General features: G+C 42.7%; 1 protein-coding gene across 2 annotated transcripts in view; it reads left to right on the top strand.

The window, feature by feature from the left end:
• The window catches only part of LOC117709046 (phospholipid-transporting ATPase FetA), a 103049-nt gene that overhangs the window by 20768 nt on the left and 59783 nt on the right, over window positions 1-22498 (top strand). The window contains exons 3-9 of one of the 2 annotated variants that reach the window (XM_076935114.1): window positions 105-183; window positions 9326-9381; window positions 9709-9822; window positions 11028-11126; window positions 12589-12650; window positions 15600-15672; window positions 16066-16136. In XM_076935114.1, coding sequence (XP_076791229.1) covers window positions 156-183; window positions 9326-9381; window positions 9709-9822; window positions 11028-11126; window positions 12589-12650; window positions 15600-15672; window positions 16066-16136 — 503 coding nt within the window. In that variant the 5' untranslated portion in view covers window positions 105-155. The remainder of the gene's footprint in view (window positions 1-104; window positions 184-9325; window positions 9382-9708; window positions 9823-11027; window positions 11127-12588; window positions 12651-15599; window positions 15673-16065; window positions 16137-22498) is intronic. The other variant, XM_076935115.1, reaches the window with a different exon arrangement.

Genomic DNA, 22498 nt, shown 5'->3' with positions numbered 1-22498 from the left:
TTTGGGATTATTTCAGAGATGGAGTTGCACATTTCTTAAGCACATGTCAGGATGAGATAGTATCGTGTGGAAAGCCTCACTGCAGCCTCTTCATTTCCTTACAGAGATTCCGTGGGATTGTAGCTGGGACTGCACTACAATGCACAAGAGGGGAAATGAAGACAGACAGAATGAAGAAGGCAGGTGAACGAGAAAAGTTTGTACATCCTTACTGCTACCTCTGAAAAGTGTGTGTGTTCCTATGTGTTTGTATGTTCCTGTGTGTGTGTGTTCATCTGTATATTCATGTGTGTATTCATATATGTGTGTTTGTATGTTTGTGTGTTCATATGTATATTCATGTGACTGTGTTTGTGTGTGTTTCTGTATGTGTGTTCATGTATGTGTATGTTCCTGTGCATGTGTGTGTTCATGTGTATATTCACGTGTGTGTATGTTCATGTGTGTATATTTGTGTGTTCATATGTATATTCATGTGTATGTATTTGTGTGTGTTTGTGTGTGCATTCACCTTTGTGCAAGCACATGCATGTATATGACAGATCAACCAACTTATCAATCAAAATACCAGCCCACCAAGAAATGCCCAAGAAAAGAAATAATTTTGCAGAAGAAGATACTTCATGCTTCTAAGCACAAGTTCCCGATTTTGCTCTATGAGAATTCTAATTTCAGTAGTTTAAACTTTTTATTTTTATACCTTTCCAGTATCTATAAATTCACCAGGAAAAAGGCTGTTTCTTTCCCTCTTCCCATCCTTTATAGCTGCTTCTTGCTAGCTGAGTTATTTATTTGTCTTTTTGTGGACAGTTGGGTCTGGCGGGTGCTAGGAAGGATTCCAGTATCACTTCATGAAGTCGTGGGTAGACCAGAGCAGTAAGGGGTGTGGCAGGGAGCACGTCCCGCTGTCTTTCAGAGTGGAGCTGCCTCACTTGTAAAAAGTAAACGTGATGTGAAGTTTTACAAGAGCAAACTAAAATGACCTTCCAGACTTAGTGTTCCACGCGCCTCCCGTGTCCCCTTTTCACCCGTGGAAGAGAAACACGAGAGGTAGAATTTGGGTATCACCACAGCAAGGCTTTACTCTGTATCAGCAAACGTGGAAAACGTGGAAGGGCCAAAGACAGGAAGAGGCACCGCTTAAATACACCCTAGAGTGACGTATTCACTTCTGATTGGGGTGCATCGACTGAGGGTCTCAGTCATCGGCTACTTTCTTAGCCTAGATAGTCAAATTTCAGGGGGAGATCTTTGCTCCAAGACTGCGAGTGCTTGGGCGCTAGTGGCCTTGTCACGTTTTTGTTGGGCTCTGAGCTTACAGACCAACCATCATGAACACCAGTCCACAACATAGGGCTGCATCAAACAGGCCTATCCCCACCATTTAAGAAAGAAGGAAAAAGCAGAAGAAATTCAAGAAGTAAAATCGCCAAGGGAAAACAGGGTCCATCTGTGCTCCATCAAGGCTCAAGCTCTGGATCTGCAATTGCTGCTGCACCTGGTCCAACTCCCCATTCCAATTCCCTTTTAAATAAGCAGAAAGATTATGGCTTTGAACAAATGTATCATTCACAAATCTCAGAGGTGTAATACCTGGATGTGGAGTTGCTGACACGCAGCTTATTTGAACCACATCCGTGAGCTGCTCCACATGGGCTTGGAGCAAATCAACTCTCTGATTGACCAACAGGATGTCTGATGCTAATTATGCATCCGCTTTCTGTAAAATGGTCAAAGCCTTAGAGGTCTTTTCTGAAATTTGATTAACAACAGTAGCTGCTGTACTTGATTAACCATGGCTAGGTCTAGTGATCCATTCCAGCATTGTGCCAAAAGGCATGCAACATTCTTACAATCCAAGATATCAGAATTATTCTGAAAGTTGGATAACATAAAGAAAAATGGAGGGTCCACACACACCGACACCGGTTGTGCAGATGTATTCTTAAACACCTTATTAATTTTAATGTTATTCAAATGGCTAGAGATATTAGATCGTGTAGATGAAACATTCTGCACTTCATGAAGCACACCATTTAACAAGACAAAGGCAGATACACCCTTTTTTTTAACATTCTAAACAGTGGCTACAACACATAATTGTGTTGAAGCAGGATAAACTCAAGAAAATACACATATGATTTAAATTAGGACTTGCATCCCTTTGAAAATATCAAACAGAGGTTTAAATTCTCCTATGGTAAGCTTAAGATGAGGTTTTAGCCAAATAATATCTCTTAACAACTTTTAAAAATCACTAAGAGCAAATCAAGATTAAAAGTAAACCATTTTCTTTTGCATATACACTAACAAACCAGAAGATGGCGTTAGATCCCCACCACAAATGGTTGTGAGCCACCATGTGGTTGCTGGGAGTTCAGCCTTTATATTTTAAATTATGTCTAGCCTTTAACGGCTGACCCATCTCTCTAGCCCCATCTGATTAGGATATAACTGAGGTCTCAAATAGTGAAAGACACTGTCTTTGAATCCTTTTTTGGAGTAACAAGTACTCTAAAAATTTTTAAAGCTCGTTATATTGGAGCAATGGCTTGCAGAAAAAACTTTTTAGAGAAATCCACTAATAAAGTATCACACAATGAATAATACACACCAAAAGATTTAACCTCTTAATTTTTTGTATTAAAGCAACAACAACAATATATATATATATATAATGTAAAACATTAACCATTTTCTGAAGCAATTATTTCTAACAAATATCCCCTCATGGGCTCTTAAAAATTATGAATAAATTTACTGCCTGTAAATCTCTCACCTTTACCAGAAACGTAAAGGGAAGGTATAAAACATCTTTTATATAAGCATTTACTGAAATGGTAGCTGGAGTAGGCAAGTTAGGCTGTATAAATCTTAAATTTGAACTTTATTTTGGATTAATTTAATAACCAATCTTCCCTAGTCTAATGAGAACATCGGACAAAAGCCAACTTTATCTTCTAATAATTGTTACATATATTAGAGGAATCCAAGGCATCTCATTTTTAACAACTTTAAATATAAAGGAATTAGAACAATTTGAACCATATTTTATCAGCAGGTACAGTTATACTCATGGAGGGAAGTAGACATAATTTTAATTTCTCCAGCATAATCATAACTTTTAGCCCACAGACTGTTGTAAAGTCTTTGGGTCTTAGGTTTATCCCTCCTCTCACAAGAAACAAGACAAGAGACAAATTCCCGTAAGCACATTTCTAGGACCCGGTTTGAAGACTCAGAACAAAAGGAATGCTTAACACCTGAGCTTCTACAGCGGCAGTCTGCATTGTCTTAATTCAAATGTAAATGCACTTAACCTCCCTCTGCCTGCTCTCTGAGGCTTAGCTACTCCGAATTGTGTGGTTTTGATTTTAACTTAAAACCTTAAATTTAAACTGTGAACCTTAAAAGACACGTGTTGTATCTTTTCTCTATCTAAAATTAACACCAAGTACATTACCTTTATGCTATAAAGTTTTGCTGCCACAAAACCAAGTGTAAAATTTAATGGAAAGCTTGTAGCATTATATAACTCAGGCTGTTGGCCGGTGTGCCCTGAGGACGGGGCAACCAAGTAACACTCAATAGCTGTAAACAATAGGCAGTACTTCAGCATTTGAATGTACTGGCAAGGGAACAGGCCAAGATCTAACTATGTCCCACAGTGGTATACTTATCGCCAAATCGAACGTCAGTGTCAGGAGAATCAGGGTCGTAATCTTGCAATCTAGCTTCCTTCTTCACAATCTGTACCAGCCTCGTAGGGGCCCAAATTGAATTGTTTTCACCTGTGGAATAAGCACAAACAGCCCCCCTTCCTGGCCATGGTTCGGGCCTATCTCGTCCCTGACCTTGGAGAAGGACAGCAGCCCTCTGTAAATTAGCTGCCACTAGTCCTGCGTTAGTAAGGGTGTCTCCCAAACCGCATTCAGCTGTGGCATTTTCAAAGATCATCTGTTCTATTAATGTCATTGCTTGCTCTAAGATCGCAGGGCACTCCCCGTGTGCCCGCCGCTGGAAGGCAGCTTCCCAGGGCAGACTGCCTCCCTCCTCTGCCTGCCTTTCGCGCCACGCTCTCTTGTTCTCGCTCTGCCGGGTTGTAAGCCGCCGCAGGCAGCAGAGCGCAGACGCTCCTGTAGCTCCTGTAACCGGTCTGACCCGGGCCCTGTCGCAGCGTCTCTGTTCCCACAGCCCGAGCCGAGAAGCACGGCAGGGGACCCTCGAGCCCGAGCGAGCCGCTGGCTTTCTTAGTCTTATCTCAGCACATTTTTTTTTTGTATAGGCAGCCGCCTCCTGCTCTATGCTTTCTTCCTCAGAGCTGCTAAGATCTGTGGGCGCAAGCTCCTTAATGGGGTGCAGGGGGTTCCCCCAAATTCCACTCTCTCTCCACCAACCGGTGGAGGTTCCATAAGCTTAAAGAGCTCTGCAGTAGCCCTTGTTCCTTTTGAGTACTCTTTCTCTCCAGGCACTTTGGCCTGCCTCTGTTGTCCAGGCCTTTTTGCCTGTTTCTCTTTTCCAGGCTCCTTAGCCTGATGCCAGCTAACACGCTCTGGTTCTGATAGCCTGGAGCGGACCAGTCTTGAAACCTCTTGACTTGCCCTAATAGCTGAAAACAACGCAAACAAGAGGCTAGCTATTGTTGCGGTGGCAATGGGTGAATATCCACCCGCAACGAAGGTTTTTACCCCAAGCATACCTTCCAGAGACGTACCTCGAATCCTGTAGTCTTTTAACCCTCCCCAAAACTTGGGGGGTCTTCCGCGGCGCCTTGAAATTCCCGGGTTTCGGCACCAGTTGTTGCACGCACCTCCCGTGTCCCCTTTTCACCCATGGAAGAGAAACACGAGAGGCAGAATTCGGGTATCACCACAGCGAGGCTTTACTCTGTATCAGCAAACGTGGAAAAACGCGGAAGGGCCAAAGACAGGAAGAGGCACCGCTTAAATACACCCTAGAGTGACGTATTCACTTCTGATTGGCTGTTCACTCACCACCCAATATTACGCCTCGGGATTGGCCAGTGACTTTGGCGGGCTTTCTGCCTTTGCAGCTGTGCAGTTAATTGTTTACTAGTGGAGACATGGGATGCCCACGCCATCTTGGAATGGCGAATGCTGACTGCGGCTCCCAACAACTTAGGATTCCTGTTGATAATTGGGTAAAGTGCAGAGGAGGAAGTTAACTTGCTGATTAAAGGCCCCACGGTATTTTCTCTCCAGCCTAAATCCTGACTCGGTTACTTGCTCTGTCCTCTTGGACAAATCTTAGTTTCTCTGTGCTCAGTGGGAAAGCGCTTACTAAGGATGTGCAGGTCCTGGGTTAGTGCCTAGCACGGAGCCTAGAACCAGTGGGTCACAGCATGTGTGGGCTTGTAACTGGCTTCTGTCACTCACTGTTCTCAGGATCACTCTATGCTGAGCATGTAGCATTTTTTACTGTGTTTCTGTGGTCAGGTGAAACTCTATTGTAGAGACTCCCCATAGTGTATCTTTTTGTCAGTAAAAAGGCATTGTTGTTATTGTTGTTCTTTTTGGCTATTACAAATAACTGTTATGTCACATATTGGTACCCAGATTTTTGTGTGGCTACGTAATTTCAGCTCTTATCAGTCTTCACAGGTCACAGATGTTTTTGGTAAGGAGGTGTGTAGGACCCAGAAGAAACTTTACATCTTTTTCCATATAATTTTGTTTTGGAGTCTTCTACAGTGAAAATGTATTTCATACTGCTTTGAATAATTTTAAAAAACCAGTGTAATCACAAAGGGAAAATAAATGGAAAGGTTAGAAAATAGGGACAGAAAGGGGGGGGAAGAATACGATGTGGGAGGAGGAAGACATGATACCACGGCATTTGGACAAAGCTCATCAGAGGGTTGGAGTCACCGGAACGGGTAGGAGCATGTGCTATTCTTTAGAGGACCTAGGTTCAACTCCTGGCCCCCACACATCCATCACCTTACAAGTATCTGTAACCCCAGTTCCAAGGGATCTAGGACTCTCTGATCTGGGGGGGGGGGGTACCAGGCATGCACGTGGTACACAGACATACATGTAGAACACTCATACACGCAAAATAAACATTTTAAAAGAGTTAAACAGCATTAGAACTAGAATGCAGTCGAGTAGAACATTTAAATAAACACACAAAAATAGGCGTTTAGGTTACACAACCCTGTGAATACACTAAAAAGCCACTGAATTACACATTTTAAATCGGTACACTGTGCTGTGTGAGTTACCCAGTCATCTGAAGTCGCTGGAGCTAGTTTCTGGAATTCTTTTTTCTTTATCTATCCTCTTAGAAATAAGTCTGATTATTTTAAAGTAATTGTTGCTTTGAAACTTGATTCTGCTTTCCCTCACATTGCGGTTTCTTTTTCTTTGGAATTTAAAAAGATGTGAGTTATTTTGTCTTGGATTATTTTCCTAGGAAGTCATAAGAGGTCCACTTGATGAGGACAGGACAGGCGGCCTTCCTCACAGCTGTGCTTAGGGAAAGGCTGAGGATCCGTTGAAAATGCAAAGAAAGGGGAAATCCTTTCAGACAACTACAGTGGGATTAGGAATTTCTTGCTCTCAGTAGTATAGGCTAAAAATAGGACCTAAGGTTAATGCACAACTTTTATTGTTAATTGTTCCTCATGTGCATTGTGGGATAGCATTGTTTGGAATCTCTCCCTCTCTCCCCCTCCCCTAAATAAGACAACACTACACAGAAGGGATTAAGTCTCAACTCAGTCGACAGTGAAATGACTTAGTTGCTGTCATCTAGGTACTTGGTTTCTAAGGGGCCTGTGTTGTAATGTTCCCAGCTCCTAGTTTTACCACACTGATGAGAAGTCACTGGTCCTACATTCCACATGGGGTGGGATGGTGAACAGCATCCCTCCTGTCTTCTGCTGGAATCGTTATGGATGTTTCTGCTCAATTCTACCCCAGAGGGGAGAGGGGCTTCACTGGGTCACATAAGGACTTGGGGGTAGGGGATGCGCTTCTGTTTCCAGCAAGTCCTGAATCATGCTTGACAGACCATTTGATTTGTTTGCTTATTTGTTCTCAAGACAGACTGTTATTATGTTGCCCAGGTTGACCTCAGTTCCCATCTTCCCACCTCAGCCTCCAAAGTGTGGGGATAACAGATGTGCCACCAGCAGGATCCTCAACCAGCTTTCTATGGGCTCTGATTAATAAAGTAGGATTTTTTTTCTTTTATGACATTTTTATTTTCTTTAGGGCCGTATCTTTTTGTTTTATTTTTATTCCTTACTAACAGTGCTGGGAATTGAACCTAGGCATGTGCTCTGCCGTACTCCAACAGGACCTAGTCTTTTAACAACTCTCCTTGTGTGTTCACTGAGCTCACAAAAAATCAGTGAAGCTCTTAGGATGTTGGGATAGAGGAGCAGGAAGACTGTGAGGGCTCAAGATTCAGCCTTTGCCTGGCTGCTCTGTGGTTATGTGGGTCTACCCACAGGCAGAGGGTCATCACCCTCCTCCTCAGAGGCCACACAGAAATCTGACCTCAGTTTGACTAAACATGTTTGTAAGCATCTGTTTTCATTTGTATGTTTGCTCATTAAACACATCTTCATTAACTCTAGGGCCTTGGAGCTGAACTGAGCAATGGTATGCTGAGGTTTAAAGAAAAGAAAAAAGGATTAGCCAAGCATGGTGGTTCATGACTGTAGTGCCAGGCCAGTGATGCTACAGCGGTGGGCTAGCCTGTACCAGGACAGTGATGCTGGAGCAGTGGGCTTGCATGAGTCTGGACTAGTGATACCTTGCCTCAAAAAGAGAAAAGAAATTTAAAAAAAGAAAAACAAAAGATAAGCAACAACAAAAACTATTGCGAATATTTATTATATTCATGATATTTTAAGATACATATGTACATTTTAGAATGAGCAAATAATGCTAATCAACACACATTACCCTGCATAGTCTTTTTTTTGTGTGTGTGTGAGAGTACTTAAAATCTACTCTCAAGGATGCAGTATATTATCAACTACAATCATCGTATCAGCCACAGATCTCTTGTACCTGAAAATCTGGTCCTTTAATTAGCACTTCCCAACCCTTCTCCAATCTCTGCCTTAGCCTTAGTAACCAGGATCCTGGTCAGCCATAAAAGGAAAAAAAAAATGTCTTGTCATTTATGACAACATGGATGGAACTGAAGAACATTGTGTAACTGAAATAAGCCAGGCAAAGAAAAGTAAGTGCTACATGATCTCATTATTACTATGTGGAACCTCAAAAAGGGAGTCTCAGCTGGCTCTGGTGGCACAGTTAAAATCCCAGAACTTGGAAGTAAGAGACAGTAGGCTCTCAGGTTTGGGACCAGCAGGAGCTACATAATCATACACACACACACTATAAGGTAGATAAATGGATGGATTGGTGGATGGGTGGATGGGTGGATGATGAATGGGTGGTGGGTGGATGGATGGAGTGGGATATGGAGTGTCTGATGATCTACAAGTTGGTTTTTTGGTTTGTTTTGGGATTTTGTTTGCTTGTTTGATTTTGTTTGGTTTTTATGACCAATCCCCAGCACACACAGATTTGATTACTTTGTTAGAGCATCACAATCCACAGAAACATTATGCTTATGTTTACTGTTTAATGTAAGTCCTTGTTCACCTTTGTTGAATGTTTGATCTCTCTGTCTCCAGCCCCTGAGCATGTGCCACCACGCCCAGTGTTATGTGATGCTAAGGACTGAACTCACTGCCTCATGCCTACTAGACAATCAACCAAGCAACATCCCGGCCCATTCTTGTGGCAGGGGAGTGAGTGGGCACCTTGAGTCGGAGCCTTACTATATAGTTCAGGCTTGCCTCCAACCTAAAGTCCTCCTGCCTCAGCCTTCCAAGTGCTAAGATTACAAGCATTCACAACTACCTTCCTAGTGCCTAGCCAGGCATCCCATTTTATTTTTTATTTACTTTTTATTTATTTTGAAACAGGGTCCCATGTATTCCATGGTGGTTTTGAACTCAGTATGTAGGTGAGCATGGCCTTCAAAAGAATTCTGATCCTTCTGCTACCATTTCTCAACTGCTGGGATTCATACTTACACCACCATACTGATTGGTGCAGAAGTGCGCCCAAACGGAGCTCCTTCCCATAGGAAGCTCTACTGACTTGGTGGCACTCCCAGCACCCAAGACTTGTTTCAGAACAGATACCTCAGCAAGACGGTGTGAGATGCTGCCTTCACGAGCACACAGCATCTGGCTAGCCTACAAGGGTGTTCTCAACACCATCCGGCTAGCCTACAAGGGTGTTTTTTCAACATGTCTCTCCTTTTCTTTCAGGAGAAAGGATTTTGCAGGCCAACAATAGAAGGTTCAACTCTCTTTTTGAGTATCCGGTATGTCTCCTGTCACTACTTCAGCAGTGGCTGGTGTTCTCTACATTCTCCTTCTGAGGGCCGGGAGGAACTTCTAGTTGATACAGAAACTACAGCATAAATTCCAGTTTAAGCTCCACTATTATAAATTGTGCACTGATCTCAGAAAAAAGTCAACGCCAACTCAGAGTCCTTCACTCCAGAAAACACATCTCTTCTAGGAGTTTGTATTTATGTGTAACTCCTAGAAAAGAAACATTATAGCTTCTCTCACAATCCAGTTTTGAGCTGTCTTGTTCTGCTTGTGCTTGGTTTTTGTTTTTATTGTTATGTGTAATTTACCCATAGGACAATTCCATCAAGACATCAAAGTATGGTTTCTTTAACTTCCTGCCCATGAACCTGTTTGAACAGTTCCAGAGACTTGCAAATGCTTATTTCCTCATTTTGCTGTTCCTACAGGTATGACTGCTAAGAGTATCCAGTATGTCGCTAATCTGCAGTGTGTTCTAATCTGCTTTGGGGTCAGGATGTATTCTCAGTACCTAGACTAGGAGACACCCTCTTCATTTTGACATGGATAAGTGACTGTCTGGAGTCATTGTCCAGTTCCCTGGAGTAGCAGAGGTCAGGATTAATCAGCGTGAGGCAAGACTTTGTATGGAGACACAAAGATGGAGTCCCATGGGAAGGGAACTCCTTCATTATGGCTGTGTGAAGTTCAGCTTGATCATAGGAAGCCACAGATTCTTCACTATATCCCTATTCCTCTTTCTCATCTCAGCCTCTGTGATAGGAAGTTGACACACACCAAGGGGAAAGAATTGTATAGAATACAAGCAAGCCAGCACAAGGAAAGGAATCCACATGAGGAGGCCCACATTGAGAGGACGGGACAGATCTTACTTTCCCTTGCACTGAAGGTGTGGGACAACCATGGGTTTCCCATGCCTACCCTCTTTTATGCTTGTGTATGGGTGTTCTGCATACATGTATAAGTTTCTGTGCCATATGCATGCCTGGTACATAAAAAAGAGGGCATCAGAACCTCTAGAATGGGGGTTATAGATGTTTGGTACTAGGACTTGAACCTGGGTCCTCTGAAAGAGTATCCAGTGCTCTTGACCACTTAGCTATATCTCTCTAGTCTTGCCATATGAACTCTTACCATCCTATCTTCCATTATCTTTCTTTTTTTATTTTAATTTTTTTTTTATTTTATGCATATGAGTACACCACCATTGCTTTCTTCAGACACACCAGAAGAGGGCACCAGATCCCATTACAGATGGTTGTGAGCCACCATGTGTTTGCTGGGAATTGAACTCAGGACCTCTGGAAGAGCAGTTGATGCTCTTAACCGCTGAGCCATCTCTCCAGCCCCCATTATCTTTCATTATTGGAGAAGAAATGACTCTTTCCCATCAGGACTAATATAGAGACATTAACAACATGTTAAGTGGCAGCTTGGAGCCTTTTCTTCTTCTTTTGGGAAAGCTTACTTGGATTCAGCGATATAAAAAAGTTACAACAGCAAAGAGCTACTAGGGCCATTGGGTTTATTGTCATAAACCAGGAGAGGTGAAAATAACGGAGGCAGGAAATGGGGGGAATATATATTCTTCTTTAGCTTTCCTAACCCTATGGTCTCTATTTCCTTCTCAAAGTTGGTCCCAGAGATCTCTTCCCTGGCCTGGTACACAACTGTGATACCCCTGATTGTGGTGCTGTCCATAACTGGAGTGAAAGATGCCGTCGATGATGTGGTGAATTGGCTTCCTGGGCGTCCCTCACTATACCTAGTCATTGGGCTGTGGGCAAAAAGACTTCCTGGAGCTACCTTGTGCCAAGAAGTGCTAACCAGAGAGATGTCTCTCACATTTGTTCCCTTATCTGTCCCAGACAACATATTGTTTCCACAAGTGCAAGACTAGTGGTTTCTGCTTGGCCAGAAACGGGCAATACAGGCCTTTTTCTGCTCCATCAGTATAGGTCTTTCTCCAGTCTTCCTCCCTCTCTTCTCAGAAACCCAGATCCTGCCACTTACTTTATCTGGCTTTGCTGTCATCTCTCCTCGACTGCCTCCTCGTATTTCACATCCTTCCTTCCTCCCCCTGCTCCCTACTGCTTCTCTCTCCTGTTCTTACTCTTCTCTCCCTCCACATTCCCTTTCTTGCCAGTGTTCTCAGTTTCCTTTTCCAAATGCCACTTCTGTTTGGCATGCACAGATAGGAGCTCTAGAAAGCCCTGTGGCATGATCAAAGGCCCACCCATTTCCTGCCATTGGAAAGAGATACTGGCCTGTCACAGTTTGCTAATTATAAGGGATCACCCTGGATGCAAAACCTACTAGTGGGGTTTGAGAAGCTGTCCTTGTGGTGTCTTCAAAGAGGCCTGATTTTGTCAAGATAGTATATGGACTAAAGTTTTAGAGTATGACATTTTCCACAATGCTTTTTTATCTTTGTAAAATCTAGGCTTACTATACCTAGTGGTTTAAATTTCAGTCACAACTAAGTTACTCAAACTGAGCTACATAAACTCATTTTAGCTCAGGACTACCTACATACCCTGCTACCATTTCCTTCTAGTAAGAACTGAGAACTCAACTTGCCAATGTAAGGCAACCCAGCTACTTCTGGTTCAGAACTGGTCTCTTTAGAATAAATGTTGGGAGAACCCAGAATCATAGAAAACTGAGTATTCTGCCTGCCCCATCCAAGTCCTGCCCTTCTCCAGGGGAGAGCAAGCTCACCCGCAAGGAGCTGGTCCTTGAGAATCCTGTCACTGGTGCATGTGCTATGGTTGTTCTTGTGCTACCTTAGGGCTTTGAATATTGGCCTCTTTATTCCCCACATCTTCTGCAGATGCTTCTGGGTGGTTCCTGGTTCTTTGTGCAGCGTGAGGGGATTCCCTAGTGCTGTCTGGCATGTGCTCTGTTCTTTCAACTTTTGAGTTATTTATTTTTAAGCTCTTAGGCATCCATTTTTTTATAATTAGTCCAAAGATGGGTCTCTTTCTTTCCCCTGAGTTCTTTTTTTTTTGCCTTCCTTCCTAGTTTCCAGTGAGCATTAGCCTCTTAGCCTGGTTTTGATGGTAGGAAGGCTTTGGGATATGGAAGAGGGAATCACAGACAAGAACTACATAGGATAGTACTTTTTAAATATTTAAACGGTACATGCGATTTTCTGTTTGTCTATTTCCTGAATATTTGCTGTGTGATTTTAGAAAAGACACCAAAGTGACCAGCAAGTCAACAACCGCTCTGTTTTGATCCTGGCGAATGGCAGGTATGTTATCTTAGGAAAGCCAGGTTAGGTAGGATCAGTCTGGGAAGAGGTCACCATTGCTAAACCTTGATGTGGTAGGTACTTTAGGTAGGTAATTCAGGACAGTGAAAAGGGCTTCATGTTAAACTTAAAAATAATTTGTTTCTATTTCATTGAGTTCTTTCTTTTTGAGACATTGGGGATCAAACTCAAGACCTCAACGTTGAGATCCAGGAATCACCTCATAAACCACACGAACACCCATCTCAGTCAGACAGGGATAGTTTATTGAACATAGGCCCCAGGACTGATCAACCAGAGCCATGGTCCAGATTTAGGAACTGAGCCATGACCCCAAGTTGAGGTCTTTTTAAGCCTGAAATCTACAAACATCTGTGCCAAGTTATTCCATCATTTAGGATTTAAGGATAGGGGATTTCCTTAGGAATGTCTTTGATGTACATTTATCCTGCTTCCATTAGTTAGAACATTCAGCTGTGGCAGGGGACTTGCTTTGTCTAATATTCATGTCTTAACTTGTCTACCAAGATGGGACTTGTCTAACATTCATGTCTTAACTTGCCAACCAGGATATCAGTTACCCACATACATGTCTCTTTCTTCCAAGTAGGATGTCAGCTCCCAGGGAGGTCTTAAGAACTTAAACTTTACCTGACCACTACTCAAAATGAAAGTCTTATTTTAAATAGTTTCTTTTATCTCTTATGTTGGGGTTCATCCATGGGCAGCTTATAAAAGCAAATATCATAAAAGCTTAGACACAGATGCAGGAAATGCTGTTGGGTGGTTAATTTGAGTCCAAGCTTATTGTGCATAACTATACAAAACAGTTCTACTGACTTCTATCATGATTTGTTTCCAAGGGTACAAAATATAACAGAATATGTTATCAACTTGGCATAGTTTCCTAGTAACAGCAGAAACATATGAGAAAGTTTGCTTATAATAGCAAACTATCCAGGTCACAGTTACCTAGGCCTTAACACTCCACCTAGGCCTTAACACTCCACCTAGGCCTTAACACTCCACCTAGGCCTTAACACTCCACCTAGGCCTTAACACTCCACCTAGGCCTTAACACTCCACCTAGGCCTTAACACTCCACCTAGGCCTTAACTCTTCACCTAGGCCTTAACACTCCACCTAGGCCTTAACACTCATGCATGCTAGGAATGAGCTCTAAGAACTTTCCTGTAGATGTTTCTAGCACACCATGAAGTGTCCAGACTAACTGAGATGCCTCTGGGCTTCTTTTCTATAAAATGGAAATAATAAGCACTATCTTAGATGCCTGAGAAAATTAAAATGAAAAAAAATATATACCCAAGCAGTTGATAAATTATAGCATGAAATTAATATGCTGGTGACTGTTATCAAAGTGATTGGTCTCAGGACATCTGCCTTTAGAACATAGTGGATTCTGACAAGGCTCACTGGCTGCACTACTGTACCCTTTCATTCAGGTGTCAGCACAGTTTACCAGTCCAAGATAGTGTTCTTGCTGGCTCCATGGCTGAGCTACATAGTGGTAAGACTGGAACAAGGCAGACATGTTCCTACAAAAGGCAAAATGTGAAAAATATTCTAAGGGACATGGCAAGCTGGTACAGAGTCATGTCTGACAAAAGGAATTATGGAAAAGGTAATGTCTGTACCAGATCTGTATCAGGAATGGGAAGCACTGGAGAAGTTGAAGTTTCGTGGAGGGAACATGAAGAAACCGGCAAGCCTGACAAAGTCACCATGGAGGCCTGCCTTTCTCCTGGTAGCCAGCCCTGCAGGGTTCTGACCTCCTGTAGCTCTAATCAGGCCATTCTGTTGTCCAAGCACTTGGGCATCTGACCCCACATTACACAGAGAGGATCGTTTTCTCCAGGCTTTTATATGGCTGTCTGGAAGTTCTCAAGACCAAAAAGGTGAATTACTATTAAAATGGGGAAGGAATAATATTGTTTTAAAAAGGCAAAATTGAGTGCATTAGAAACTTAACAAACTGAGGAATTTCTGACCAAATAAATGTAGTCAAATGAACTCCCTCAGATAACTCAAGTACTTATATTTGTTTGTTTTTATACATGGTTTTTGGAGAAGAATTTATCACAGAGAATTTAGGAGTTAGCCAGAGGCCCTGGCGTGCATGTGTGCATGTGTGCATGTGTATGCAAACATATCTAGGTCCTTTAACAGAGAGGAAGTGACTTAGGAATTCTATTGGAAAGTTGAAGGACAAAAGAGAGAGAGAGGGAGAGGGAGATAAGAGACAGAGGGGGGGGGCTGCCGGGGGGAAGAGAGCTGGTATTGTTGAATCTGCTCATACTACCAGACTCCCTTTTACAGGAAATGAGGATTTAGAGTCAAAGGTAACCCAATAAAAGAATCAGATAAAATTAGGAAAGCCAGATGATAAAATACATTTTAGCTATTTAATAAAAGAATGAGTCACATCTATATATGTCTTCTAAGGTATGTTATTAAATAAACGACGAAGAAAGTAAGGTATCTACTGTTCAACTTAACTTTTTTGAGACAGGGTCTCACTGTGTAACCCTACCTGGCCTTGAACTCTCTATGTAGAACAAGCTGGCCATACTCACACAAATCCTCCTGCCTCTTCCTCCCAGGTACTGGGATTATAAACCTTTCTTTCTATATATACTTTGGGGTATATATAGGGTAGAGGATTCTATAAATTGATACTTTCTAGGCAAGTTTTGAAATATAGTGGCTGCCTTTGAGAAACAAAGCTAAATGCTAGGGAAAGAGATGTGTCAAAAGAGACAGCTCGCTCTTGACTGCCCAGAGCATGAAGCTCAACCGCACTCAGCCCTCTGCAGCATGTCTTCCTCCTTTCCAGCCCTCCCTGTTTCTTTGGCTTTGTTTTATTTAGTTGTCAAAGCAGAACTTTGGAGAAACTCTCAGAGAAGAAATTTAAGGCCCGTTTTCTTGCAGGGTTGAGGAGGACAAATGGAGGAATGTCCAAGTGGGGGACATAATAAAGCTGGAGAGCGACCGTCCCGTTACCGTGAGTACCTCCTGGCCGCAGCTCCCCCTCTCCCTGAATTAGGATCAGGGCTGTCACCTGAGTACCTCCTGGCTGCGGCTCCCCCTCTCCCTGAATTAGGATCAGGGAGCCCTACAGCATTTTTGCCTCCACCTCTCTTGGGAACCTTTCTGCTGCCTCTGGAGACCATCAGCTCCTCAGGCAAGAAGCTTTTCTTGTCCATCTCTCATCATAGCTTCAGGTAAAATGGAGCAATTTTGAGAGAAGTGTGTGGTCATGGTGATGGGTCAACGATAATAAGTGTAAACCAAGACTCTGCAAAGTTCTTAGAGTACTGCGTCCCATCACACTGTAATGTTAGGAGCTGCCTCCTGCTTCCCTCTTCTCTGACTTCTCTGACTTTTCTGATTGCAGGCAGATGTACTGTTACTCTCTAGCAGTGAGCCCTACGGTCTGACATACATTGAAACGGCAGACCTGGATGGGTAAGTGTTTCCTCCTAATATTACAATAAGAAAATGCCAAATCAGAAGGCAAGTGTGATGCAAGAAACTAATGTTGTTCTCACATGGAAGTAGTAGTTTACGTTCTAGAAAACTAAAACTATTTAAGTGAGAAAAGACAAGAAGCCACAGCTATGGCACCCTCCAGTCTAAGTCTGAGCCATGAGTAGCAATAACGAGTGTTCACTGGATACAGAATCAGTAAAATAAACTCCAAGTTCTCTATGTCTAAACTTGGGTCAGTCTGCCTTCCTGCCTGCGATGTCTATGACTTGTCTTTAATGCTTGCACATTGAAAATATTTTTTAAAAGTTTACTCTGTACTAAATATGCACAGATTTTTTTTACATAGCATTTGTGTTGTATGAAGAGAGTATGTATTGGTTATATTCAAATTCTGGACCATTTTATAAAAGACAGCTGAGCATTGATGAATTTAGGTGTTCGTGTGCGGTCCTAGAACCAATTGCCTGAAGATGCTGAGGGACGCCTATATTCATTCCGTGATGTTGACTAGCACGAACGACAGTTATCACAATGCAAAATTTCAGAAAGGGGTTACAAAGTTTCCAGGAGGAATTTAAGCAAAGTAATTGTTATCTAAAAAAAATTTTTTTTAAATGGACCTTCATTTACTCATAGAAGCTAAGGTCTTACTTGGGAAGACAGAGGCCATTTCAGAGACTTGTGCTTGAGATGTGCTTGTTATGACCATTCTTGTTTGTCAACTTGATCACATCTATAATAAAGCAAGACCTAAGCTACTGGGTACACCCATGAAGGAGAGATATTTTTTTCTTAATTAAATCATCTAAGGTGGGAAGGTCCATCTTTAATGTGAGCTGCACCAGTGACAGCCTATACAAAGGACATGGGAGAAGGGCATGCTCACCCTTTGCCTCCTTGCCCTCACTCTCAAGTCACTGGTAGTAGAGCTTACTTCTTCAGGATTCTGGAATGAAGAGCAGCTGACACATCCAGCCTTGTGGACTGAACAACCACTGGATTCTTGGACTTTATGTTTGAAGACAGGTGTTGTTGGATTAGCTGCCTGTAAGCCACTCCATAATGTAAATACCTGTGTTTTCCAAAGGTCTTAAGCATCCTTTGTGAAAGGGTTGTTCCACTCTCACCTCCCAAAGGGGTCACAACCCACAGGTTGAGAACCACTGTTCTAGAGCAAAAGAAGTATAAGCATGACTTTTTAAAAAAAAAAAAATTTCTGGACTAGGCTTCCAATTTGCCAACACCTACAGTTACTGAAGACTCCCTGGTAGTATTAGAGCATGTTGAAAGCCCATGGTTAGAAATATTTGAAAGGCTTGCTGCACAGAATAAAGAATTTAGTGACTCTCTGCATAAAACTTTTGACAGTTTTTGGAAAATAAGTAAAATAATACTGCTGGTTGTATCTAGTGTTTCAGAATAAGTTGACAACAGAAAACAATGGACTCAGATAAACTTAATCAACTTCTAGTACCTCAAGACATGGTGGCAAAGGCAAAGAATGAGATGATTGCCTGGCTCTAAGTGTGCAGGTCTCCAGCAACCATAGAGCACAAGCTGCAGAAAGTCAGATGGAAGCCCCCATTATTAGGTTGGCTAAATTCCAACAAAAATCAAATCCCAGCCTCGGATTGATAAATTAGGACCCTGCAAGACAGGATGGAGATGTGTAGGAGGGCCTACTGAGGCTGAAGACTTTGAACCCTCAGATTCATGTGAGGAAATAGTCCCTCCACCCTTAGCAGAATCCCAACCACCACCTCCTGAGGAAATTAATCCTTCCTTGTCTGCTAAACAGTCAGTAATCTGCTCTGAAGGAGACTCCAGGCAAGATAATACCACTGCCTCTCAGGGTCCTCCAGTGGTCCCTAGACATATAACCATACATAAGGCTAAGCCCTGAAGAGGCAGAGGCAGGCAGATCTCTGAGTTTGAGGCCAACCTAGTCTCTATATAGTGAGTTCTAGGACAACCAAGGCTATGTAGAGAGACCTTTTCTCAAAAAAAAAAAAAAAAAAAAGTAAAATCCATTGATAGGTACCCCATAGAGGCAGGCACAGTGAGATGCAGGATGCCAGCTAGTCTATAGGCTGAAAATGCGGCTGCTGACATTTTTAGCACTTGGATTGGCAGAAACTAGTGTTCTGCTAAGTTAATAGCTTCTAAGAGGTGTTTACTTCTTATCACAGGATATTAGTTCAGATTCGAGTGGGACAAGGATGGCTGTTCAGAGGGCTAAGACTGGCCTAAGATACAGTAGCTTCAGAACTACAGATTTACAGTCTCTCTGCAGTACTGAAATTCCAATTGTCCCATCAGTCTCTGCAGACATAGAAACTCATTCCAGGAGGTTTTGTTCATAAGCAGACACAGCTTCTATTCAGGAATTTTCATTCACAACACAAAATGATGAGGGGTAGCAGCACATTCAAAGAACTTTGTCAACCACCATTTCCCCTGTGCCACACTTTAGGGTTGGAGATGCTGCTGCTCAGTTGGATAAATTAAATGTAGTGGCTTAATTGGGCCCCAGGGTAGCAGGGGCCATGTGGCATCATTGAATCGCCAAAAGCAAAGTGATAATAGTTATTGAAATAGGCAAGAGAGACAAAGCACTGTCGTTAGTAGCCTGACCCATAATGGGGACATAGGCACAGTGATTTTAATGGTAGCATGACTCAAATGGACTTACAGTACTGGATCATGTACTGAATCATCGTGATTCTAGGCATGAAATAGATAAGAAGCCTACTGCATTTGATCAGTATGAGCAGAAAAATTCTGAAAAAAATGTTGCATTGGATCATGACAAGAAAGAATCTCAGTGATGCAGCAATGTTCAGATGTGGATCCAGTGTGCAGACCCAGAACCCCTTGGATGAAAGGACAGCCAGGTTTTCTTCATGGAGGACCTTGATGAAATCCCCAAGAGTTGTACTGTTAGTTTTTCTTCCCCAGAAGGACCTACACTCTCTTCTAAGGATAACTGTATACTGAGGGTCTGTTGAGTACTGGTTCCTGGAGACCCCATGAAGCACTATGGTCCTACAGCTCAAGAGCTTATGGATTTCAGGTGATTAATGGAGTTTTGGCTAAAGTTGAGCTCACCGTGGGTCCACTGGGTTCCTGAACTCATTCTGTGTTTATTTCCCAAGTCCCAGAATGAATAATCAGGATAGATATACTTAGAAGTTGTCAGAATTCTCACATTGGTTCTATGACCTATAGAGTGAGGGCTATTATGGTTGGAAAGACTAAGGGGAAGCCATTAGAGTTGCCTCTGCCAGGGAAAATAATAAATCAAAAACAGTATCACGTCCCTGGAAAAACTGCAGAAATTAATGCTATCATCAGGGACTTGAAAGATACAAGGGTGGTGAGTCCCACCAAATCTCCCTTTAACTCCCCATCTGGTCAGTGCAAAAGATGGCTGGATTGTGGAGAATGACAGTTGACCATTGAAAACTCAATCAAGTGGTGACTCTAATTGCGGCTGCCGTACCATATGTGGTGTCCTTACTCCAGCAACTCCAGCAAGTTAACACATCTCCTGGGACATGGCCTGGTATGTTGTATGCAGCTATTGATCTAGCAAATGCCTTTTTCTTGGTGCTTTCCATGAGGACCACAAGAAGCAATTTGCGTTCAGTTGACAAGGCCAGCAATATACCTTTACAGTTTTACCTCAAGGCTATATTAACTCTTCATCCTGTGTCATAACTTAGCTAGAAGGGATCTTGATCATCTGTCTCTTCCACAAAATATCACACTGATTCACTGAATTGACAGCATTATGCTGATTGGACCAAGTGAACAGGAGGTAGCAACCACTTTGAACTTATAACACAAATGCACGTCAGAAGATGAAAAACAAACAAACAAACAAACAAAATTCAAGGGCCTTCTACCTCTGAAATTCCTAAGAGTCCAGTAGTGTGGGGCATGCAGAGATAGTCTGTCTAAGGTGAAAGATAAGTTATTGCACCTGGCCCCTCCCACCACCAAGAAAGAGAAACACAATGTTTAGTGGGTATATTTTGATTCTGGAGGCAGCACATTCTTCCAATCCATATACCAAGTGACTCTAAAAGCTGCTAATTTTAAATAAAGCCCAGATCAGGAGAAGGCTCTTCAACAGGTCCAGGTTGCTATACAGGCTGCTTCTACCACTTGGACCATATGATCCAACACATCTGATGACACATGAAGTGTCAGTGGCAGATAAGAATACCGTTTAAGAGCCTTTGACAGGCCTCTATAGGTGAATCAGAGAAGAGACCTTTGAGATTTTGGAATAAGGCTCTACCATCATCTGCAGAAAAATTATTCTCCCTTTGACAGGTAGCTAATGGCCTGCTATTGGACCTTAGTGGAAACTAAACATTTGACAATAGGCCACCAAATTACTATTTGACCTGAGCGACCCATCATGACTCACCAAGTCATAAAGTAGAGCATGCACAGCAGCAATCTATTATCAAATGAAAGTAGTTTATATGTGATCCAGTCCAAGCAGGTCGTGAAGGCACAAGCAAGTTACATGAAAGTGTTGCCCAAATGCCTATGGTGTCTACTCCTGCTCCACTGCCTTGTGTTCTCAAGCTCATGTGTTATTCCATATGATCAGTTGACACAGAGAGATGAGAGCCTGGCTCACTGTTCTGTGTGCTATGCATGCACCATGCAGAAGTGGACAGCTACAGAATTACAACCCCTTACTGGGACAATCCTGAAAGATGCCAGCGGAGAGAAATCTTCACACTGGACAGAACTTTAGGCAGTACACATGTTTGTATATTTTTCTTGGATGAAGAAATGACCAGATGTGCAATTGTTTACTGATTCATGGGCTGTAACAAATGGATTGGCTGGATAGTCAGAGACTTAGAAAATTGGTAAGAAAGATATCTGGGCGTGAAGTATGTGGATAGATCTCTTTGAAGAGGCAATGGCTGTGAAGATATTTTATCTCATAAATTCTCATCAAAAGATGACTTCAGTAGAGGAAGGAGCTCAATAACCAGTAGATAGGATGCCCCATTCTGTGGACAGTCAGCCTCTTTCTCCACCCATCCCTGTCATTGCCCAGTGGGCCCATGAACAGAGTGGCCATGGTAGCAGAGACGGAGGTTATACATGGGCTTGACAACATGGAGTTCCACTCACCAAGGGTGACCTGCCTACAACTGTTGCTGAATGCCTGATCTGCCAAAAGCAGAGACTAACACAAAGCTCCAGATATGGCACCATTCCACAGGGTGACCAGCCAGGAACCCAGTGGCAGGTCGACTATTGTTGGACCACTTTCTCATGGACAACGCTTTGTTTTTACTTGGATAGATACTTCTAATTCCGATTGTAGATTTGCATTTCTTACATATAATGCTTCTGCCAAAACTACCATCCATGGACTTATACAGAATGGCTTATCCACCAACATGGTATTCCACACAGTATTGCTTCTGACCAAGGAACTCACTTAACACCCAGAGGTGTGTGACAGTGGGCCCACAATCACGGAATCCACTGGCCTTACCATGCTCCTCACCAACATGGTAGAAAGATGGAATAGCCCTTTGAAAACATAGTTAAAATGCCAATTAAGTGGCAGCAGCCTGTAAGGCTGGGGCAGGGTTCTCCAAAAGAGATATACATTTTGAATCAGCATCTAGTATATGGTATGATTTCTCCTGTAACCAGCATTCTTGGAACAAATCAAGGAGTGGAAAAAGGAATGGTCTTGCTCAGTATCAACCTCCAGTGACCCACTAGGAACATTTTTGCTTCCTGTTCCCATTCTGCTGGCCTAGACGTTTTGGTTCTGGGCAGGGGGAAGGTAGGGGGCACTACTGCCAGGAGCCACAACAAATTCCAATTCCATTGAACTGGAAACTCAGACTTCCCCCTGGCCACTTCTCATGCCCTTAATTCAGCCTAAGAAAGAAGCAGGGGTGATTGGTCCTGAGTATCAAGAGGAAGTTGGATTGCTTCTCCACATTGGAGATAACTAAGATTATGTCTGGAGGTAACTGGGAGATCCTTTAGGGCATCTCTTGGTGCTGCCATGTCCTGTGATTCAAGTCAATGGGAAACTACAACAACCCGATCCAGGCAGGATGACAAAGGGCACAGACCTGGAAAGAATGAAGATATGGGTCACACCTCCGGGAAAAGAGCCAAGACATGCTGAGATCTTGATGTGGGTGGAGGAAATTCATAGTGAATAACAGAGGGAAGAAGGTAGGTATAAACACCAATTATGGCTACATGACCATTTGCAAAAAATGAAGACTACAACTGACATGAGTGTTTTGTCATATTTGCTAATAGTGCTTTTG

This window comes from Arvicanthis niloticus, chromosome 5 (genome assembly GCF_011762505.2).
Source record: "Arvicanthis niloticus isolate mArvNil1 chromosome 5, mArvNil1.pat.X, whole genome shotgun sequence".
In the NCBI taxonomy this organism is placed as follows: Eukaryota; Metazoa; Chordata; class Mammalia; order Rodentia; family Muridae; genus Arvicanthis; species Arvicanthis niloticus.
Note: the sequence above shows the minus strand (reverse complement) of the source record. Positions and strands in the feature narration are given on the sequence as shown.